Source organism: Bos indicus, chromosome 22, assembly GCF_029378745.1.
Source record: "Bos indicus isolate NIAB-ARS_2022 breed Sahiwal x Tharparkar chromosome 22, NIAB-ARS_B.indTharparkar_mat_pri_1.0, whole genome shotgun sequence".
Classification (NCBI taxonomy): Eukaryota; Metazoa; Chordata; class Mammalia; order Artiodactyla; family Bovidae; genus Bos; species Bos indicus.
The window spans coordinates 52,951,887-52,973,792 of record NC_091781.1 but is presented as its reverse complement, the minus strand read 5'-3'; the positions used below and the strand labels follow the sequence as shown (position 1 = coordinate 52,973,792).

General features: G+C 44.8%; 1 protein-coding gene and 1 long non-coding RNA gene across 2 annotated transcripts in view; one reads left to right on the top strand and one right to left on the bottom strand.

Moving 5' to 3' along the window:
• The window catches only part of LOC139178651 (uncharacterized), a 191,665-nt gene that overhangs the window by 145,893 nt on the left and 23,866 nt on the right, over positions 1 to 21,906 (bottom strand). The gene's annotated exons all lie outside the window — the stretch shown is intronic.
• CCR5 (C-C motif chemokine receptor 5) lies at positions 5,563 to 10,434 on the top strand. The gene is made up of 2 exons (XM_019985017.2): positions 5,563 to 5,650; positions 7,384 to 10,434. Exon 2 carries the CDS (start codon positions 7,395 to 7,397, stop codon positions 8,451 to 8,453), a length of 1,059 nt encoding a protein of 352 aa, XP_019840576.2. The 5' UTR covers positions 5,563 to 5,650; positions 7,384 to 7,394; the 3' UTR covers positions 8,454 to 10,434.

The window sequence follows — 21,906 nt, the reverse complement described above, 5'->3', positions numbered from 1 at the left end:
CCCAAAGAAAGGCAATGCCAAAGAATGCTAAAACTACCACACAATTGCACTCATCTCACACACTAGTAAAGTAATGCTCAAAATTCTCCAAGCCAGGCTTCAGCAATACGTGAACTTCTAGATGTTCAAGCTGGATTTAGAAAAGCCAGAGGGACCAGAGATCAGATTGCCAACATCCACTGGATCATCAAAAAAGCAAGAGAGTTTCAGAAAAAAACATCTGCTTCATTGACTATGCCAAAGCCTTTGACTGTGTGGATCACAATAAACTGTGGAAAATTCTGAAAGAGATGGGAATACCAGACCACCTTACCTGTCTCCTAATAAATCTGTATGCAGGTCAAGAAGCAACAGTTAGAACTGGACATGGAACAACAGAATGGTTTCAAATTGGGAAAGGAGTACATTAAGGCCATATATTGTCACCTTGCTTATTTAACTTATAGGCAGAGTACATCATCCAGAATGCTGGGCTGGATGAAGCACAAGCTGGAATCATATTGCCAAGAGAAATATCAATAACCTCAGACATGCAGATGACACCACCCTTATGGCAGAAAGCAAAGAAGAACTAAAGAGCCTCTTAATGATGAAAGTGAAAGAGGAGAGTGAAAAAGTTGGCTTAAAGCTCAACATTCAGAAAACTAAGATCATGGCATCTGGTCCCATCACTTCATGGCAAATAGATGAGGAAACAATGGAAACAGTGACAGACTTTATTTTCTTGGGCTCCAAAATCACTGCAGATGGTGACTGCAGCCATGAAATTAAGAGACACTTGCTCCTTGGAAAAACTATGACAAACCTAGACAGCATATTAAAAAGCAGAGACATTATCTTGCTAACAAACGTCCATCTAGTCAAAGCCATGGTTTTTCCAGTAGTCATGTATGGATGTGAGAGTTGGACTATAAAGAAAGCTGAGCACCAAAGAATTGATGCTTTTGAACTGTGGTGTTGGAGAAGACTCTTCAGAGTCCCTTGGACTGCCAGGAGATCAAACCAGTCCATTCTAAAGATCAGTCCTGGCTGTTCATTGGAAGGACTGATGTTGAAGCTGAAACTTCAATACTTTGGCCACCTGATGCAAAGAACTGACTTACTGGAAAAGACCCTGATGCTGGGTAAGATTGAAGGCAAGGGGATGATAGAGGATGAGATGGTTGGATGGCATCACTGACTTGATGGACATGAGGTTGAGTAAATTCCGGGAGTTGGTGATGGACAGAGAAGCCTGGTGTGCTGCAGTCCATGGGTTTGCAGAGTCAGACACAACTGAGTGACTGAACTGAACTGAATGGACAGACACAGTGGGAGTGAAGAGGACAGGATGGTGGCCCCCCATTCCCACTCACCATGAATGGTGTCTGGAGCAGTAGATGAAGAGGAGTCATGGGACCCCAGCATCACTGCTGAGGCACACAGGTGCAAAAGGTAATACTGGTGGGGGTGGGGGATTCTTCCTGTATCTTTGAGAACCATGGGGATTCTCTGGCTCTGCTGGTGAAGGGGGCTTCAGGGACACTAGGAGTTTCCTCCTTGGTGGAGATATCAGAGCACTGACAGCAATACCCACAACATGCTGTCCAAGTGAGTGACCCAGGGAAAGGGCTCACCTAACAACAGAGCTCTGTCACATACAGTTACTGCATTCGGTTGAACAAAAGGAGCCAGACAGAAAGAGGACAGCATTTGTGATTCCATTTATGTGAAGCTATAAAAGAGGTACGTCTCATTCATGCACTGAAGACAGACTGGCCCCTGCAAGGTGGGGCTGGGTGTGAGGGCATGTTCTGGGGTGACAGGGCTGCTCTCTATCATCTGGTGACAGGGATGTATGTGTATCAAAACTTCCCCAAAATGTACACCTAGGACTAGTGTGTTTTTGCTACATGTAAGTTACACATCAATCTAAGTAACAATTAAAGAGATGTATTTATAAAGAATTTTTAACAACATGGGTACATACCTATACTGTAATTTTTAGCCAAAAAAAGGAGCAGCATAATGAACTGGTATGTGTGTGAGAACAATTAATCAAAAAGTATGCATGGGAAAAGGTCTGGATTAAAATACATCATGTGTTGAGGGACTGTTTTGAGATTGTGAGACAATGACTAATCTTTTCTGTACTTTCTATTTTTCTGTTTTTCCTAACTTGATACAATGAGCATGATGTGTTAGTTTTAGAATTAGATACATGTTTTAAAAACTAAGAGATTCGTGTGCTATCTTTTCAGCCCATCTCACTGCTGACATCGATAGAGTCCGTGTGAGCCCCCAGGGTTTCAGTTCATTGAGCTCATGCAGTTGGCCCTCTGAACCCAAGAAAAGAGTAGGTGTCCTCCCCATCTTGTGTGTGATGCTCTGAGTCATGGTCCAGAGATGGCGTGGGCAAGCAGAGAGAAGCTGCCCTCAGAACTTGGGTACAATGACTCGACCTGGAGCAGCTAGTGAAAGCTTGGCCAGCACCCCAGGAGGAGGGCTGGGCATCAAGTCCAGAGCAGCAAACCAGCCAAAAGTTCATTCCTCACGGAGAGTCTGAAGACCTGCATATCAGAACCAGAGCCCTGGAAACTGGAAGGGCCAAGGTAAGAAGATAAGCAAAGATGGGAAAACTAAGTCATGGCATGATAAACCACTGGTTTGCCTTGCTGTTGTATCCAGAGCAATAATTTATTGATTAAATGCTGAAGATGTTCCCATGGGTCCTCCCTTCCTTGTGCATCCCTGGAATGAACCCCTATCCCAAAAGGTGACCTGAATGTCCCCCTAAAAGGGGACACACACACACTGCTAAGCTGTGCTTCCTTGTTTCAGCCTGTGAATCCTCACCCTGTATTGCCCAAATGTGTCTTTTCCAAAGCAACTTGGCCATGGAGTCATTTTGTATTTCAGGAGGGAGGTCTCCTGGGGCCCCTAAAGTCTAGCACATAATTTGACAAAATAGGAAACAGAAGCTCAGAGAGGGGTAGGATCTGGCTAAGGGCACACAATGAGTCAGCAGCACAGTCTGGGTGACTCTGAGCCTGCTTCACTACTCTACACTGCCCTCTGGGGGTAAGCGTTCCCTCAAGTCTACAACCACCCCAATGACAACCCGCAGAAGACAGGGCAGACAAACCCCAGGTCCATGTGGTAAAGTACAAAGCAACCAAAGCCACACACAGACACATTATGTTTGTCCTGCAGCATCTAAGAGTTCTACCCAGTGTATTACCAGTGAACACACAAGGGTCTCTTCACTGAGACAAAATTATATTCCCTGTTTCCTGTGAAATTTTGTATTAATTTATTTGCTACCCATTTTGTAAATGCTTTCTCAAGCATACTTTGTACGACACCACTTAACTAGCCCACAGAGAGCCAGTACCAACAAAAGGCTCTACACCTGTTCTGTCATTTGATCTTGACCACACATCTGTCAAGCACATTTGTGATTGGGGTTTTTTTGCCCTCATTTTACAGATAAGAAAACTAAGATCTGGAAAGCTTCGGAAACTTGTACAGATCAAGTGGTAAACAGTAAAGCTGAGGATTGAGCCCAGCCTGGAGAAGGCAATGGCACCCCACTCCAGTACTCTTGCCTGGAAAATCCCATGGATGGAGGAGCATGGTAGGCTGCAGTCCATGGGGTCGCTAAGAGTTGGATACGACTGAGCGACTTCACTTTCACTTTTCACTTTCATGAATTAGAGAAGGAAATGGCAACCCACTCCAGTGTTCTTGCCTGGAGAATCCCAGGGACGGGGCAGCTTGGTGGGCTGCCGTCTATGGGGTCACACAGAGTCGTACACAACTGAAGTGACTTAGCAGCAAGCCCAGCCTAGTGGCTGGACTCCAGTTCTCGACTGCTGTCTCCTGAATCCACATACAGCGTGAATTTGAACACTTTTTTCATGATTCATTGCCCTGGTTTTGATTGCCAGTTGCTGGTTCTTTCTGCCCTATTCTGGCTTTCCCCAGCAGTCATAACCCCCTACTCTGGAGCACCAGCCATTAGCTTCTCCCTTTCAGCTCTGCTTTGCTGACAAGGACCCCAAGAAACCAATTTTATTAGAATTTTATATAATAAATCTCTCTAAGAATCACTGAATGAGTACAAGTCTGATTTTTTTTTTTTAGTGTACATTATATGCTACATTCTCAACTTGGATGTCTCAACCAATCCTCCCAACAAACCCAAGGAGCAACTACCATTATTCAGCCCATTCCACAAATGAGAAAGGTGAGGGTAGGGTCAGGCCTTGAGTTCAGGCAACTGACTGCAGAGGCCACTTCAGCAGGTTTGGGGTCTTCTCAGATCACAAGTCAGTGTTGGCGTGTGTTTCTTAGCCTGTGGTGGAGGAAACAAAAGCACGCAGAGGGCCCTCCTGTGGCTCAGGGCTGGCTCTCAGTTCTGTTCTATGTTCTCAGTTCTGTTGTCAACAATTGAGGTTTTTAGATAAGTAACCAACCACCAAGGAAGCCTGGGGTGACTGGAGATATTGAAATAGAATCCTGAACTTGACCCTTTTCTTCTGCCACTTGCTGCCTGTTTCATGTTGAAAAACTCTCAAAGAAATTCCAGATAGACTGTATCCTTGGAGTGTGGGACTCTGCTACCTATGTCACAGTACAGCTACCCACAAACATGGGCTGCCTTGGAGGGCTGCAAAATGGTGAACAAGGAGGCTAACATTTTATAATGACGTGCCCCAAAGGTACTTGATCTGGAGAAAGATGGGCAACACGTTCAGCTCACAGGTGAACGTACAGTAAAAACCCTTAAGCAATCAGCTATTTTAGTTTGCAGAGGAAAATAGTATTGGGTGGTGAGTGTATGTGTGTGAGTTGTGGGAGGAAAGGGGGTAGTGAGGGAGTGAACAAGTGGGGGGCATGCACGCTCAGTCCCTCAGTTGTGTCAGATTTCTTACAAACCCAGGGACTGTGTGTAGCCCACCAGGCTCCTCCATCCATGGATTTTCCAGGCAAGAATACTGAAGTGGTTTGCCATTTCCTCCTCCAGGCGATCTTTTCAACCCAGTGATCAAACCCACATCTCCTGTGTCAGCAAACAGGTTCTTCACCACTGAGCCAGCTGGGAAGCCCAGGTTTATGGAGGATCACAGGGTCAATGTGAGATGTTCCCCCCACTTTAAAGTCAGTTTCAGTTGGCTTCTGTGGAAGACAAATAGCAAGTGGGTCAGAATCTCTCACCCTCTGAGCCTCCCCATTGATAAGCCCTGCAGTCTAGTACAAATCATTTGTCTCTTGGACAGCAGTTTCTTTCAGTAAAACATGGCCCTTTGACTAGATGCTTATGAATGTTCTAGTTCTAATATCCTTTAATTCCTTCTTTTTTCTAACCATTTGGGTAGTTGGGTGAACTAAGAAGCAAAAAGAAATTGCGTAATCAGGGAAACCCATGAATAAAGTTTCAGATTAGAGATCTATTTTCTAGTCTATTTTAAGCTCAATTTAAGAAAAAAAAAAAAGGACTGTTCTTTGATGATTTTTTGCACAGCCAGATACTTATTCAGTAAAACTCCGCCCCCAACTCAGAAGAAACTGTGCATTTCCTACTTTTATGCTGTCTATATGTTTGACTTGCACAGCTCAGCTGGTCAGAGGAGCTGAGACATCCGTTCCCCTACGAGAATCTCTCTCGGTAAGTCGTCTCTCAGCTAACTTTGCCTATTTCTTAGCGCAGCTTGAGTGATGAGTAAAAGCCTTTACAGGAAACCATAGAAAACATCAGAAATACACCAGGTGCTCACTGAACTATCTTAAAATATAATCTTTAAGTAAGGAAAAAGTTAGAGTTTAGAATCAGTTTCAGACTGTGATAACATCAAAGATACAAAACAGGATTATGAATGAAAGACTATAAAAAGCCTTCACCTTTCAAAAGAAAGATATTTTCAGAGAATAATTACTGGCCAAAACTTTGACAGACATTCCCTTTTGGTTAGGAGAAATAAAAGCTCCTCAGCAGGACGCCCCTGAACATGTGCCCGACCAGAGGCTGCGTCTAAGTCTCCTTTTATTTCTGCCAAGAAAAGAAGGAAGCCTGAAAATTGTCCAAATTGATAACAAGTTATAAGTATCAAATCAATTTTCATTGCACATCTAGTTGATTCTTTTTCTGGCTCAGAATTTAAAGGTGAGATTTTTCTGTGTGCTTTTCCCAGCTGCTTAATCTGAGGTACTGGGAGCTGGAGTCTCACAGGGACTAATTAAAGAAAATTCTCAGTCAAGCAGTGGGACCTAAATAGACCAGGCAAGTTAGTGGGTTGTGAAGGAACTAAGCTAACACAGGACGCATGCTAGGAGATGAAACACTGTCCACTTGACCATTTCTTATGTATTAGGGGAGGGGGTCCTTAATCATAGCAGCTCAGAAACTACAAACACAAACTTCAGAGAAAATGTGAGAACGGCAATCGGGACTTGACAACTGGCTACTGGCTCCTATGACCTTCTCCAGGGACTTGGGCATCAGTCTGTTTCATTTTGAGTACATCAAGGCTCCAGGCTGACAATCCTGCTTGTAGTTCTCTCACCAAGGAGTGAAAGACAGGGACTGTAGCAGATAAGAGTTACAGTGTGCACTGCCTGCCTTCAGAATTAGTTGCTTACTCCCTGTGGGTCTTTGGGGAAGTTACTCATCTTCTCTGTGCTCCGAGGTTCTTATTTGCAAAACGGGGACAATAAACCTGACCTGCCTCACTAAGTCACCTTGAGGATTAACTGAATGAATGAAGTGAAGCTTAGAACAGTGCTTGGTAGGCAGAGTGCCCTTGAGAACTGTTCATTACCACCAGCAAGCTCCTAATGATGCTATGTGTAAGCTAACTCCAGGGAATGACAGCTTAAGAACAGACACGGTTGGACAGTCCCTGACCCAGTTTCTGGACATTGTTATCACAGCTTCATTCACTGCACTTGGCCACGCAACACCCAATTTTATTTGGTGAGAGGGCTGATGCTCTCCGTCTAGTAAACAGAGTGTTAGTCGCTCAGTCGTGTCTGACTTTTTTGATCCCATGAATTATAGCCCACCAGGCTCCTCTGACCATGGAATTCTCCAGGCAAGAATACTGGAGTGGGTTGCCATTTCCTCCTCCAGGAGATCTTCCCAACCCTGGGATCGAACCCAGGTCTCCTGCATTGCAGGCAGATTCTTTACCATCTGAGCCACCACGGAAACCCAAAGCAGAGAAGCTAGCAGCAAACTAATATAAAAAGTTCATTGTTTGACCAAAAAAGGGACTTCAGTTAAATGTAGAAATCTATGTATCAATTTTTAAAACCTACTTTAGTATGTAAAATGGTTTGCATTCACGATGGACTGCTAAGGACATTCTAGGACTTTATAAAAGAGCTTTTCTTTATTTACAGAGTCAAGCAAAATGGATTATCAAACATCAACTCCCCTCTATGACATTGATTATGGGATGTCAGAGCCATGCCAAAAACTCAACGTGAGGCAAATTGCAGCCCGCCTCTTGCCCCCACTCTACTCGCTGGTATTCATCTTTGGTTTTGTGGGTAACATGCTGGTTGTCCTCATCCTGATAAACTGCAAAAAGCTGAAGAGCATGACTGACATCTATCTGCTCAACTTGGCCATCTCTGACCTACTTTTCATCATCACCATCCCATTCTGGGCTCACTATGCTGCAGACCAGTGGGTCTTTGGAAATACAATGTGCCAGTTATTCACAGGGTTCTATTTCATTGGTTATTTTGGTGGAATCTTCTTCATCATCCTCTTGACAATCGATAGGTACCTGGCTATCGTCCATGCTGTGTTTGCTTTAAAAGCCAGAACAGTCACCTTTGGGGCGGCGACAAGTGTGGTCACCTGGGTGGTGGCTGTGTTTGCCTCTCTCCCAGGAATTATCTTTACCAAATCCCAAAAAGAAGGCTCTCGTCATACATGCAGCCCACATTTCCCATCCAGTCAGTATCATTTCTGGAAGAATTTCCAAACTTTAAAGATAGTCATCTTGGGGCTGGTGCTGCCACTGCTTGTCATGATCGTCTGCTATTCGGGAATCATAAAAACCCTGCTCCGGTGTCGCAACGAGAAGAAGAAGCACAAGGCTGTGAGGCTCATCTTCGTGATCATGATTGTCTACTTTCTCTTCTGGGCTCCCTACAACATCGTCCTTCTCCTGAGCACCTTCCAGGAATTCTTTGGCTTGAATAACTGCAGTGGCTCTAACAGGCTGGACCAAGCCATGCAGGTGACAGAGACCCTGGGGATGACGCACTGCTGCATCAACCCCATCATCTACGCCTTCGTGGGGGAGAAGTTCCGAAACTATCTCTTACGGTTCTTCCGAAAGTACTTCGCCAGCCGCTTCTGCAAAGGCTGTCCAGTCTTCCAGGGAGAGGCTCCAGAGCGAGTAAGCTCCGTTTATACACGATCCACAGGAGAACAGGAAATCTCTGTTGGCTTGTGATCTGACTCAGTTTATATCTGCAAACTGTGGGGGAGTAGTTCTTTTCAAGAGGAAATTACTGTCAACAAGGATTTAAGACTTCATCCGTCAGTTTGGCATCAGTTCTAAATATATTAGATATTTCAAGTCCATCAATTCTAGAAAGCCAAACCAAAACATGCTGATGAAATAGCAATCTTCTCACCATCCCCCTCCACATACAATTTATTGGCAAGCTCTCCCCTCACTACAAAAGGTTCAATGTCTTAAAAAAAAAAAAAAAAAAAAAACTTCTCAGAGAATTGTTAATTCCTGAGTTTGGTTACCTGAACAGGAATAACAAAATGAACTGAGGAAAGTATTGTATAGTTTCTTATCTGGGTAGGGCCATAGCCAGGTTGCAAATGTGATTAAAATAGGTCCTTCTCTTGCCATGGAGAGAAAAGACATGCCAGTGATCAGATAAGGAATGACATCTTCCATGCGGGATCTCCCCCAAAAGGTATATTAATAAGTTCCACAGACACTGGTGCCAAAGAAGAGCCCTGTGGTCTGCTGAGAGCTGGGAAGGCTTCTTCACAGAAAAAGGACTGGAGGTCAATGGTCTGTTGGTGGAGAAGGAAGCTGAGCTCCAGGATGCAGGCAAAACTTGGCTGTGGGGAGACAGGCACTGGCTGGGGGAACTCCTGGGACGAAAAATGAGGCTGGCGCATGAGAAAACTGGATGGCATTGCTCATCAAAGTCTGAGAGCAGAGTGGGGAGCCCTGGCCAGTGTTGCAGAAGGCTCATTCCGTAACCAAAGGATGGCCTGGAAAGGTGAGCATTCAGGTCAAGGAGACCAGCAACAATGTGATCAAGTGAGGAGGCTCCACTAAAGTTGAAGCCAGAGATGGGAAGGATGGATACCTCCTCACAGCACTGAGGATGAGAGTCAGCAGAATTTGGGGTGGATTTGACTTGGCAGTGAAGGGCAGAGAGGAATCAGAGACTCCCTAGATTTGAGGCAAGCATCAGAACTGCCCTAAAAGAGACATCAAGCATGGGAGGAGAAGGAGGTTTAGGTCAAAACAGGGGTTGGTGGAAGAGAAAGGGTCCAGTTTTGTAAGCTGAACACCACCCTAGGCAGACAGACCCTGGGCTGTCTGCCGTTGACTGCTCCAGCCACCAGAGCAGTCCTTCCATCCTGGCTCAAACCATGAGGCATCCCCAGGTGGCTCTGAAATACTAGATTTACAAATGCACGAGTCTGAGGTCCAGAAACACTTCCAGGTCAGATATGACATTTGGGTGGTACTGATTACATAGTTAACAAAAATCCAAAGCTTTATAAGCACTGAGTACAGAGGCCCGGAAGAGCTGAGGGAAGCCTAAATGACTGCTATCAATAGATAAAGGGAAGAAGGACACACTCATTTGGAAACAGGTCGCTTCAAGCTTTTTAAACCACAGAATACACAATTTACCAACCTCTGTGCTTCAACCTGAATGTGGGGGCTAGAGATACACATTCCAGATGCATTTCTGAACAAACCTTATCCAAACACTAAGAGACTTCTTTCAAAGGAAGAACTGTGTGGGATTTTTGCAGTTTGCTAGTTATATTATTATTTTGTATATGCCTAAGACTGTTTTGAGTCCAGGGGTAGCTAAGACCACCACTGTAAAGATTAGGTGGGAAAACACAAAGGTATGAGAACCTCTCAAGAGATTAAGATGTCAGAAGAAGAGGTACTACTGATTTTTCTCCAGCTCTAAAGTGTGAAACTTGAGGGTTGTGGCTGTCAATAGGAAGTGACTGGAAGGGTCTTTTGTCTTGCTCTTAAAGTTGTTGAGAGTATACACGTGGCATATGAGCCTCGTCTCTGGGTCAGTTCAAACATTCTGACATATATATATATACACACACACACACATATACATATATATGACATTATTATGTATATAGACAGTTACAAGTTGCTTGAAAGAAAATATGCATCTAATAAAAACTCTAAAAAATAATTGACTGTATTCTTGTTCTTTCAGCCAATGTACATTTAGAATACTGCACATAAAATTGTGAGAGAACTTTTTAAGTAGCTTATTTGGAAAATTTCACACACATACAAACACACATATTGAGGATTACTTTTTCTAATTGTTTTTTAAAGTTGACCCTCTCACTGGGTAAAATTGCCAGAATAATTTGTTTTTAAAGACGCTATCTCTCAGAGTGGAGATCCTGAGCAACTGACCCTGAAAACTTTTAAATTTCAAACTTAATTCTCTACTCAAGCAAAAGAATTGACATGATTCTTCAGAGAAAATCAATGTGTGATTCAACACGTTAGCTGTCTAGGTTGGACAATGGAAAAAACACAATGTTGTAACTTGGTCATTCATCTGTAATCTTGTGTTGCAGACACATGATACAGAAAAAGGTCATCGGTGGCTATAAAGATTGCTTTTGTTTCATTTGACAATCTCTCCCCAAAACCTGGCTGCCATTGCAGTGATGGCAACGGTGTTCACATAGACTTCTGTGCACGTGCCTCCTTCCGTCAAGGAGGACAGGTGCTCTAGGTAGAGGTGACCTACCTGGGCACATTCACACAGTTTTCCCCCTGCTTCCCTCTCCTCTTCCAAGCACACTCTAGAGTCGGTTGCCATTCTAACTTGGAGGTCTGTGACAAGGACAGCTTCTCCCTAACAATCCTGAAGGACTGCCTTCCATCTCACAGGGCACAAGGAGGCATGAACTGAGGTCAGGTGGGAGGGGCTGGGGTTAAAGCAGAGGGAAGGACCAGGGAGAAAGGAGGCCTCCCCTGTAAGATGAAGGTGGCTTCATAGGGAGTTTGGAAGATGTCAGTTTTATGACTGATACACATGTACTTCTCATCCTCTTTCCTGCTAAATAAAACAAGTCCAATGTCAACATGAAGAAAAGCTACCCAATGTGTCTGTGGCCTTCCCAGGGTGCATCTTGTCCCCCATCATGTGTACTCCTCACCACTCATTTGCCTGGATCCTCCACACCCCTGGCTCTGCAGGCCCCTTCACTGCCCACTTTTTGCCCATTGTTTAGATCATAAATGAATGTTAATTCATTGTGGCCCACAGGCTCTGACTTATCTCAATGCCTCAACCCAGAAGCCCTGTCAAGGAGGGGGTTTCGTACATGCCATGGAGAAAGTCAAAGAAAAGGTGAATGTCCTTAGAGGGAGGAATAATGTGCAAATTCATAAATTAGGGTTCTGCTGACATCTGTATTACAAGGGTTCTCAGTAGCAGCAGCTCTCACTGAATTAAATGCGTTGGTATTTCTAGTGACTAAATTAATGTCATTTACTTTAAAATCAAAGGACAGATTCCCCCACATGAACATAGATGTCCAAGTGTTAACCCTTCTTATGAAGGCAGGAGACTTACCACGGAAGTGAGATGTGAGCCAGAGAACAACTCCTGAACTTCCTAACTGCTCTGGCTCATAGCTTGAAGCATATCCTTTACCAGCAGTTCAGGGTTTGTGCAGAGCATCTATATAACCCTTGGGGTGAGGGTAGACAGAAGAGGCAGAAAGAGGCATTTTCCATAGGTCCTGAACAATTAAATAAACTTCACTGTAAAAATCTTGCTTGTATTTTTCTAATATACTGTCAAACTTTAATATTTTACATTATGTATATGTCTATGCCACACTTTTCATTTTCCTTAATTTATTGTAAGCATTTTTGTAACTCTTATATTTGGCTCCATACTGTTACTACTTTGAGAATAAGTTCTGTGTCACTTTGATTCTGTCATGCTTCAGCAACTTATGTTTGTCTCTTATAAAGTGGCAACTATTTTTTTAAAGCACAGCTTATATGTCGTTTTCAAATTAAATGCAAAGCCATTATGAACCTTGTGCTGTACTGCCCTCCTGTGGTCACTTAGCAAATTAACAAGTGTGGCCAGCAGCCATCCTTGATCAGAGAGATGCAGACGGGGCATTTTTATACTCAGCTATTTCATGTCTGTCTCTGCTGGCACCACAGCTGTTGTGTACAAGAATTATCACCACAACAGGTCGGGGTGGATGATGCACTACTCGTTATTTGTGAAGAACAAGTGGAGCATCAGTGGAGGCCTCACTGATGGAATGGCAACGCACTCCCGTACTGTTGCTTGGAGAATCCCATGGACAGAGGAGCCTGGCGGGCTGTAGTCCATGGGGTCGCAAAGAGTCAGACACGACTGAGCAACTTTCACTGATGCCTGTAGTGAAGGTCCCAGCTGCCCAGAACCAATCTCTGCAGATCTGGCCAATTTCTGGGATTCAGATTTGAAGTCTGTGATGCAGCCTGTGGTTCCGACTTTCAGAAATTCCCCAGGTGATTCTAAGTGCTGCCACAAGTTTGAACACCACTTGCTTACAGCCAGTTGAACTGAAAGCAGGTTCAGGGAGGACTGCCATCTGGACAGGATGCTGCCCAGCCTCAGAGTGGGCAACTTGTGGGCCCAGGAGAGTCTGGACTCAGATCTTTCCATTTTCATAACAGAACACTGACTCTGCCTTCCCCTAGGCTGATTTTAAAAGCATGTAAATCTAGACTTAATTGGCAATATAAAAATAATCTGTATTCCAGGGTCCAAATATTTTGCTTTCATTTCTGGTTTTGGATTGTGTTTTGACCTGTCTGTTCCAAGTGAAAAGTAAATAAAAGTGGGATGTCTGGCGCCCATGCTGAGCTTGGCGGCTTCAAATTCAATAAAGAACACATCAAGGTCTGTCTGAGATGGTTTGGAAGTGAATATAGATTTTGCTTCCTTAGGTAAAAGAATTTTGCCCCCACTGTTTCCGTCTCCCTTCAGTAAGCCCCACCTTTAACCAAGTCCAGCGAAAACCATCATCCCTAAAGAACTGGATAACTCTGGGAGTCCTGGTCAACCCTGCATACGACAATGAAAATTCTGCAGAGAAATAAAGTTTTAGAAGATCATTGCTCCTATTTAGTCTCAAATTGCTCTACTTATGTTTACTACCACTTAGCTAATATTCTTCAAAAATCCCTTTTAAGAAAATTAAAACATTTTCCAACATATGATCAAATCAGGGCTCTGTTCACTGGTTAACTCTCTCCTTTGTGCAGGGTACAAAGAAGAGCCTGGTAGATGAAAGAATAGGTATTTAAAAATCAGACTGACTTCAGCTCAGCCTCAATACTATTATGGGAGTTTGCATAAGTGACTTAAAGACTCTGGATGTCAGATTCCTTTCCTATAATTTGGTGTACTATTAATATCCACTGGGAATTATGCTGGAATATAGTGTCTAGACCAGCACTGTGCAGTAGCATTTTCTGTAATGATGGAAATGCTCTGTATTTGCATTGTTCAAAACAGTGGCCACCAGACCAGTGCAAGATGTGGCTAATGCGAATGTGGAACTAGGCTTTTTATTTCAATTAATTAATTTTTTAATATGGCAAATGTTGGGAAAATAATGGAAACAGTGACAGACTTTATTTTCTTGGGCTCCAAAATCACTGCAGATGGTGATTGCAGCCATGAAATTAAAAGATGCTTGCTCCTTGGAAGAAAAGTTATGACCAACCTAGACAGCATATTAAAAAGCAGAGATATTACTTTGCCAACAAAGGTCCCTCTAGTTAAAGTTATGGTTTTTCCAGTGGTCATGTATGAATGTGAGAGCTGGGCCATACAGAAAGCTGAGTGCCAAAGAATTGATGCTTTTTAACTGTGGTGTTGGAGAAGACTCTTGAGAGTCCCTTGGACTGCAAGGAGATCCAACCAGTCCATCCTAAAGGAGATCAGTCCTGAATATTCATTGGAAGGACTGACACTGAAGCTGAAGCTCCAGTACTTTGGCCACCTGATGCAAAGAACTGACTCATTTGAAAAGACCCTGATGCTGGGAAAGATTGAAGGCAGGAGGAGAAGGGGACAACAGAGGATGAAATGGTTGGATGGCATCACGGACTCAATGGACATGAGTTTGAGTAGGCTCCCAGAGTTGGACAGGGTGATGGACAGTTGGTTATGGACAGGGAAGCCTGATGTGCTGCAGTCCATGGGGTCACAAAGAGTCAGACACAACTGAGCAACTGAACTGAACTGAACTAATGGCCAATACTACATTAATGGACAGTACAAGTCCGGCATACAATAGATACTGATATATATCGGTATTACTTGGACTCTGGCATCAAGGATTCTATGTTTAAATTCTCAAGCACATTACTAAATGTTTCCAAGCTTCACTGTCTTCATCTGTAATATGGGCCTAATAACAATACCTTCCCTATAGATTGGTTCAGAAGATTAAACAGAAACTGCATGCTAACCACTTAATGTAGCACCTGGCACACAGAAGGAACCTCTTGTAACTGTGGGCTACTTTCCTGCTGCTGCTGCTAAGTCACTTCAGTCATGTCCAACTCTGTGCAACTCCATAGACGGCAGCCCACCAGGCTCCCCCGTCCCCGCGATCCTCCAGGCAAGAACACTGGAGTGGATTGCCATTTCCTTCTCCAATGCAGGAAAGTGAAAAGTGAAAGTGAAGTCGCTCAGTCTTGTCCGACTCCTTGAGACCCCATGGACTGCAGGCCACCAGGCTCCTCCGTCCATGGGATTTTTCAGGCAAGAGTACTGGAGTGGGGTGCCATTGCCTTCTCCGGGGCTACTTTCCTAATAATAGCTATTTGCTCTCTAGATTAGAATCCCACTCCCACAAAGAATGCTCTTCACCATGGTAGGTGATCCAGGTTGCTTTCTGTAGGGGAACAGAAGCACTGCACACCTGAGAGGGCTCTTTGGGTGTGAAATCAAACACCAAGGGTTTAGAGTAATAGACAGAAAGGGCCTCCCAACTTTGTGGCAGTATGTTCAATCCATTCGACCTCACGGATCTCCTCTGAAAAGTCTTTTAAGGATAACGAATCTGATCAGGTTTCCGGCTGGATCCAAACCCTATGGCTCAAACCAAAGTGAGAGATGGGGATGTGGATGACAGGTCATTTCCTCTCCCCTATTTCTGGGATTCTGACAGAAGCTTATACACAAGGAGAATCAGAACTAGATAATAGTCAATGAGTCCTGGCAAAGTAACATGGGCAGATATGGCTTAGGCAGGAAGGCAATGGGGTTTCTCACCACTGTCCTCATGAAGATCCAGGACCCTCACCCCAAGGTGTAGCAGTAGAAAAAAACTGCAATCAAGAGACCCCCCCCCCAGCCCACACTCCTCCCGAAGAAGCTGGGACAATCAGGGGTGAGAGAAAGGGACAACATTGGCCCTCCACTGACAGGGAAAAGGGACATGGGCAGAGGCTCTGCCTTCCTTGGGCCAGAACCAGAAACCTGGGGAAATGGGAAATGAGGGGAGTCACCCTAGTACCATTCAGCTGTGCATTCAGTTCAGTTCAGCTGCTCAGTCGTGTCCAACTCTTTGAGACCCCATGAATCGCAGCATGCCAGGCCTCCCTGTCCATTACCAACTCCCGGAGTTCACTCAAACTCACGTCCATTGAGTCAGTGATGCCATCCAGCCATCTCATCCTCTGTCATCCCCTTCTCCTCCTGCCCCCAACCCCTCCCAGCATTAGAGTCTTTTCCAGTGAGTCAACTCTTCACATCAGGTGGCCAAAGTACTGGAGTTTCAGCTTTAGCATCATTCCTTCCAGAGAACACCCAGGACTGATTTCCTTTAGAATGGACTGGTTGGATCTCCTTGCAGTCCAAGGGACTCTCAAGAGTCTTCTCCAACACCACAGTTCAAAAGCATCAATTCTTCGGCGCTCAGCTTTCTTCACAGTCCAACTCTCACATCCATTCATGACCACAGGAAAAACCATAGCCTTGACTAGACGGACCTTTGTTGCCAAAGTAATGTCTCTGCTTTTGAATATGCTATCTAGGTTGGTCATAACTTTCCTTCCAAGGAGTAAGCGTCTTTTCATTTCCTGGCTGCAGTCACCATCTGCAGTGATTTTGGAGTCCAAAAAAATAAAGTCTGACACTGTTTCCACTGTATCCTCCTCTATTTCCCATGAAGTGATGGGACCAGATGCCATGATCTTCATTTTCTGAATGTTGAGCTTTAAGCCACTCTCCCCTTTCACTTTCATCAAGAGGCTTTTGAGTTCCTCTTCACTTTCTGCCATAAGGGTGGTGTCATCTGCATATCTGAGGTTACTGATATTTCTCCCGGTAATCTTGATTCCAGCTTGTGCTTCTTCCAGCCCCGCTTTTCTCATGATATACTCTGCATAGAAGTTAAATAAGCAGGGTGACAATATACAGCCTTGACGTACTCCTTTTCCTATTTGGAACCAGTCTGTTGTTCCATGTCCAGTTCTAACTCTTGCTTCCTGACCTGCATATAGGTTTCTCAAGAGACTGGTCAGGTGGTCTGGCATTCCCATCTCTTTCAGAATTTCCCACAGTTTATTGTGATCCACACAGTCAAAGGCTTTGGCATAGTCAATAAAGCAGAAATACATATTTTTCTGGAACTCTCTTGCTTTTTCCATGATCCACTGGATGTTGGCAATTTGATCTCTGATTCCTCTGTCTTTTCTAAAACCAGCTTGAACATCAGGAAGTTCACGGTTCACGTATTGCTGAAGCCTGGCTTGGAGAATTTTGAGCATTACTTTACTAGCGTGTGAGATGAGTGCAATTGTGCAGTAGTTAAACTGACCTTTTCCAGTCCTGTGGCCACTGTTGAGTTTTCCAAATTTGCTGGCATATTGAGTGTGGCACTTTCACAGCATCATCTTTCAGGATCTGGAATAACTCAACTGGAATTCCATCACCTCCACTAGCTTTGTTTGTAGTGATGCTTTCTAAGGCCCACTTGACTTCACATTCCAGGATGTCTGGCTCTAGGTGAGTGATCACACCATCGTGATTATCTGGATCATGAAGATCTTTTTTGTACAGTTCTTCTGTGTATCCTTGCCACCTCTTCTTAATATCTTCTGCTTCTGTTAGGTCCATACCATTTCTGTCCTTTATCAAGCCCATCTTTGCATGAAATGTTCCCTTGGTACCTCTAATTTTCTTGAAGAGATCTCTAATCTTTCCCATTCTGTTGTTTTCTTCTGTTTCTTTGCATTGATCACTGAGGAAGGCTTTCTTATCTCTTCTTGCTATTCTTTGGAACTCTGCATTCAGATGCTTATATCTTTCCTTTTCTCCTATGCTTTTCTTTTCTTCTTTTCACAGCTATTTGTAAGGCCTCCCCAGACAGCCATTTTGCTTTTTTGCATTTCTTTTCCATGGGGATGGTCTTGATCCCTGTCTCCTGTACAATGTCACGAACCTCCGTCCATAGTTCATCAGGCACTCTATCTATCAAATCTAGTCCCTTAAATCTATTTCTCACTTCCACTGTATAATCATAAGGGATTTTATTTAGGTCATACCTGAATGGTCTAGTGGTTTTCCCTACTTTCTTCAATTTAAGTCTGAATTTGGCAATGACAGAATGTGGTCCACTGGAGAAGGGAATGGCAAACCACTTCAGTATTCTTGCCTTGAGAACCCCATGAACAGTATGAAAAGGCAAAATGATAGATACTGAAAGAGGAACTCCCCAGGTCAGTAGGTGCCCAATATGCTACTGGAGATCAGTGGAGAAATAACTCCAGAAAGAATGAAGGGATGGAGCCAAGGCAAAAACAATACCCAGTTGTGGATGTGACTGGTGATAGAAGCAAGGTCTGATGCTGTAAAGAGCAATATTGCATAGGAACCTGGAATGTTAGGTCCATGAATCAAGGCAAATTGGAAGTGGTCAAACAAGAGATGGCAAGAGTGAATGTCGACATTCTAGGAATCAGCGAACTGAAATGGACTGGAATGGGTGAATTTAACTCAGCTGACCATTATATCTACTACCGTGGGCAGGAATCCCTCAGAAGAAATGGAGTAGCCATCATGGTCAACAAAAGAGTCCGACACGCAGTACTTGGATGCAATCTCAAAAACAACAGAATGATCTCTGTTCATTTCCAAGGCAAACCATTCAATATCACAGTAATCCAAGTCTACGCTCCAACCAGTAATGCTGAAGAAGCTGAAGTTGAACGGTTCTATGAAGACCTACAAGACCTTTTAGAACTAACACCCAAAAAAGATGTCCTTTTCATTACAGGGGACTGGAATGCAAAAGTAGGAAGTCAAGAAACGCCTGGAGTAACAGGCAAATTTGGCCTTGGAATACAGAATGAAGCAGGGCAAAGGCTAATAGAGTTTTGCCAAGAGAACACACTGGTCATAGCAAACACCCTCTTCCAACAACACAAGAGAAGACTCTACACATTGACATCACCAGATGGCCAACACTGAAATCAGATTGATTATATTCTTTGCAGCCAAAGATGGAGAAGCTCTACACAGTCAGCAAAAACAAGACCAGGAGCTGACTGTGGCTCAGATCATGAACTCCTTATTGCCAAACTGAAGAAAGCTGTGCATTAACCATCTGCAATTCAACATGTATTCATTCAGCAAGCATTACGAGGGCCTTCTACACGCAAGACAGCAACCATTCCACAAAAGACAGTTCCTGCCTTCACAAGGTTCACTGTTTAGAGAGAAAGGCAAGCAAATAAACAAAGTGGCCTGGTGTTTGAAGGCAATGAGGTACAGGAAGGAGGCTCTAAGAGTCAGAGCAGGGTAGGTCTCCCAGCCCAAGCACAGGAGCCCAGGGAAGTAAGCCGGCAGGAGGCAATGTGTACTTGAGCAAGGGCTGCAGAGAAGCTCCTCAAGTAGATCACCGGAGAGGGAACAAGTGTGCAGAGGCAACCATGAAAATGGCACAGGCCAGGGGCTTCAAGTGGCACAGCCACTTGATGAGAGGTAGATGGATGGCTAGATGGATTGTAAAGACAAACCACGTGAGTGTGTAAGAGGAGGGGAGGAGGGCATCCCTCTCAAGGGAGGTTAGGAGTGGTGGCCAGTACAGAGGGAGGGCGGGACCAGGTAGTGTCCCCTCCAGGCACTTCCTTTGAGCAGAAGCAAAACAGAAGGTGATGGGGAGCCAGGAATCTCCCCAACACAGTACACAAGTGCATTAGCTATTTATGATTCCATAGCCCCCACTTACTCATTAATTCAACATTTAATGAGTGCCTACTGTATACAACATCTATGTCCAGCTCTCAGGTGTGGATTCTATCCTGCCGGCCACAGGAAACCCTTGATACCATGAGACACCCTCAGCTTTGCTTTTCAGAAAAAGTCTGTAGGACAAAACAAGAGACTCAGAGAAGGAGCAGTGTCACAAACCACATTTGGAATGAAGTTCCTGTGTTCACCAAATGATTTAAGAGTCTGGAGACAGGAGCCAGAGAGTTAAACAGACTATCCCAGAGCACAGAGTGAGGCATGCTCCAGCACCAAGGAGGACCCCCCAGCCAGGTGCTGAGCTGTCAGAACTGACTTCCTGGCAGAGATGATGGCTCACCGAAAGCCTGAGGATCAAGGAGGGCCTTAAGACATCTCAAGATTAAATCAGCTCCCCCACCCAGAAGCATAAAAGCAACTATTTTATAACCAGACATACTTTTCCTCATTCTAAGTTGCATTTGTTTCACAACGTAAAGTTCCCATTCCATCCTTCCTAGCATGTTCAATCCAACCTCATGACTCTTCAGCCAAATTCAGGATACATACCATTCATTTTCTGTTCAGTGCTCCCTTGCCAAAAACTTTTCCCCTTTCCCCTCACTCCCACAGTTGATTCTTCTAGTGTAGTGGATCTCAACTAGAAGATGACTTTCCTCCAGAGGCCATCCAGCCATGTCTGGAGACATTCAGGTTGTTACAATTTGGAAAGAGGCCTGGAATCCCCCACAACAAAACCATACCCCAGCCCCCATCTGTCAGCAGTGCCATGGCAGAGAACCCTCCTCCAATCTCAGCAAGGAGGACCCTGGATCAGGCCCCACACAGATGGCTGCAGCTGACTCCAGACTCATGGAATATTCCAGATACTTTACATGGCCAAAGGAGACTCAGGCTGTCCACAAGCACCCATTCCTGTCACTCCACCGTTTCCACAGCCTTTCCACACCTGCTGATGCAAGACAAACCCATAGTGGGTCCCACCAGAGGTGCTCTCCGCTTCCCCACAGCACGCACAGACCTAGTGGGGGGGGGGTGGTGATCCCTGTCTCCCTACCCCCACCCTCCTCAGCCAGGTGACTTTAAAACACAGCAGTTTTAGGTTATCTTTCTCAGCAATCCAGTCTGTGCACATAAGGGAAGGGATTGGGGGGGGTGGCTATTAGATGAGGAGAAATCATAAGGGAAAGTGTATACATGTGTGATGAATGGAGAAATTTCAGTGGCCACAGTGTATGAGAAAAAACAGAGTCACAGAGAAGAGGTAGCTTCACAGAATAGGTGGTGAGTGGTTTCATGCGAAGGGAAAGTGAGAAGGGAATGGAAAGAAATGGGACTGGCAGCTGGAGAGTAGACGACAAATGAGGACAGACTTGCTAAGGAGTCTGGGCCTGTTGAAGCCAGGGAATAAATGCATACTTGGGCCCTGAATGGCCCAGGCAAGTGGTGGATGTGCTGGAGGAAGACAAGAAGTGGGGCAGGGACTCTGGGCGGAGGTTTTGGCAGTGCACCTTCTGGGACACAATGGAGGGCTTTGCCAAGGTAAAGAGCTCTGTGTGGAAAAAAACATATTTGAAAGCTACATTTTTAGTTGTTTGTTTTATTGGAGGATAATTGCTTTACAGTATTGTGTTGGCCCTCTGCCAAGGACTGCAATTTAGGGAGTGGGGAAGGTCGAGGGTTGGGCCCAGCCCAAAGGGATGGGGAGCACTGACTCCAGGATGTGGGATTCTGTTTTTAGGACAGGCTGAGTTAGAACTCCTGGAGGTGGCAGTGTCAAGAGAAGCTGGATGTGCTGGCCCTGAATTAGCAAAGCAAATGGGTGGAGATCCACATTGGAGGGGGGTCACAGGAAGTGAACACTGTGGGAATGGAAAAGTGGCTCAAGACAGGACCCAGAGGAATAGAGGCAGCAAAGGAGTCCCAGAGGAGAAGGGGAAGGTGTACTAGGCAGGGCAAAGACAATTGCAGAGGAGAGAGCTCTGGGCGGAACAGGAAATGTCAGTGGTGTTTAATACTGCCAAGCAAGATAAGAGCAGAAAAACACATCTCCTGATCCTGTGACACAATCAGAAAGGCACAATAATTTAGAAGCTCCTGCCGTGTCTCTTCCTGGGCCAACTCATGTAGCAAAGGGGCACAGAATTGTATTTCCTCCTTCCCACAGAAATGCATGATTTTTGTCCCCAAGTTCTGGGCTCTCTCAAGGACAGGACCAGCCTTTGCGGTCTGAAGGTCCTGTATACTGGGGAAGGGAAGTGCCCTTTCCAATGACCCTTTCCAGAGGGTGTAGCTGACTCCTTTGGAACAGGAAGGGATGGGACCGTGGACTCTGATACAGAGATAAAAGCTCGATCA

Coding starts and splice junctions, on each gene's coding strand:
- CCR5 (XM_019985017.2), top strand. CDS start 7,395: ATGGATTATCAAACATCAACTCCCCTCTATGACATTGATTATGGGATG.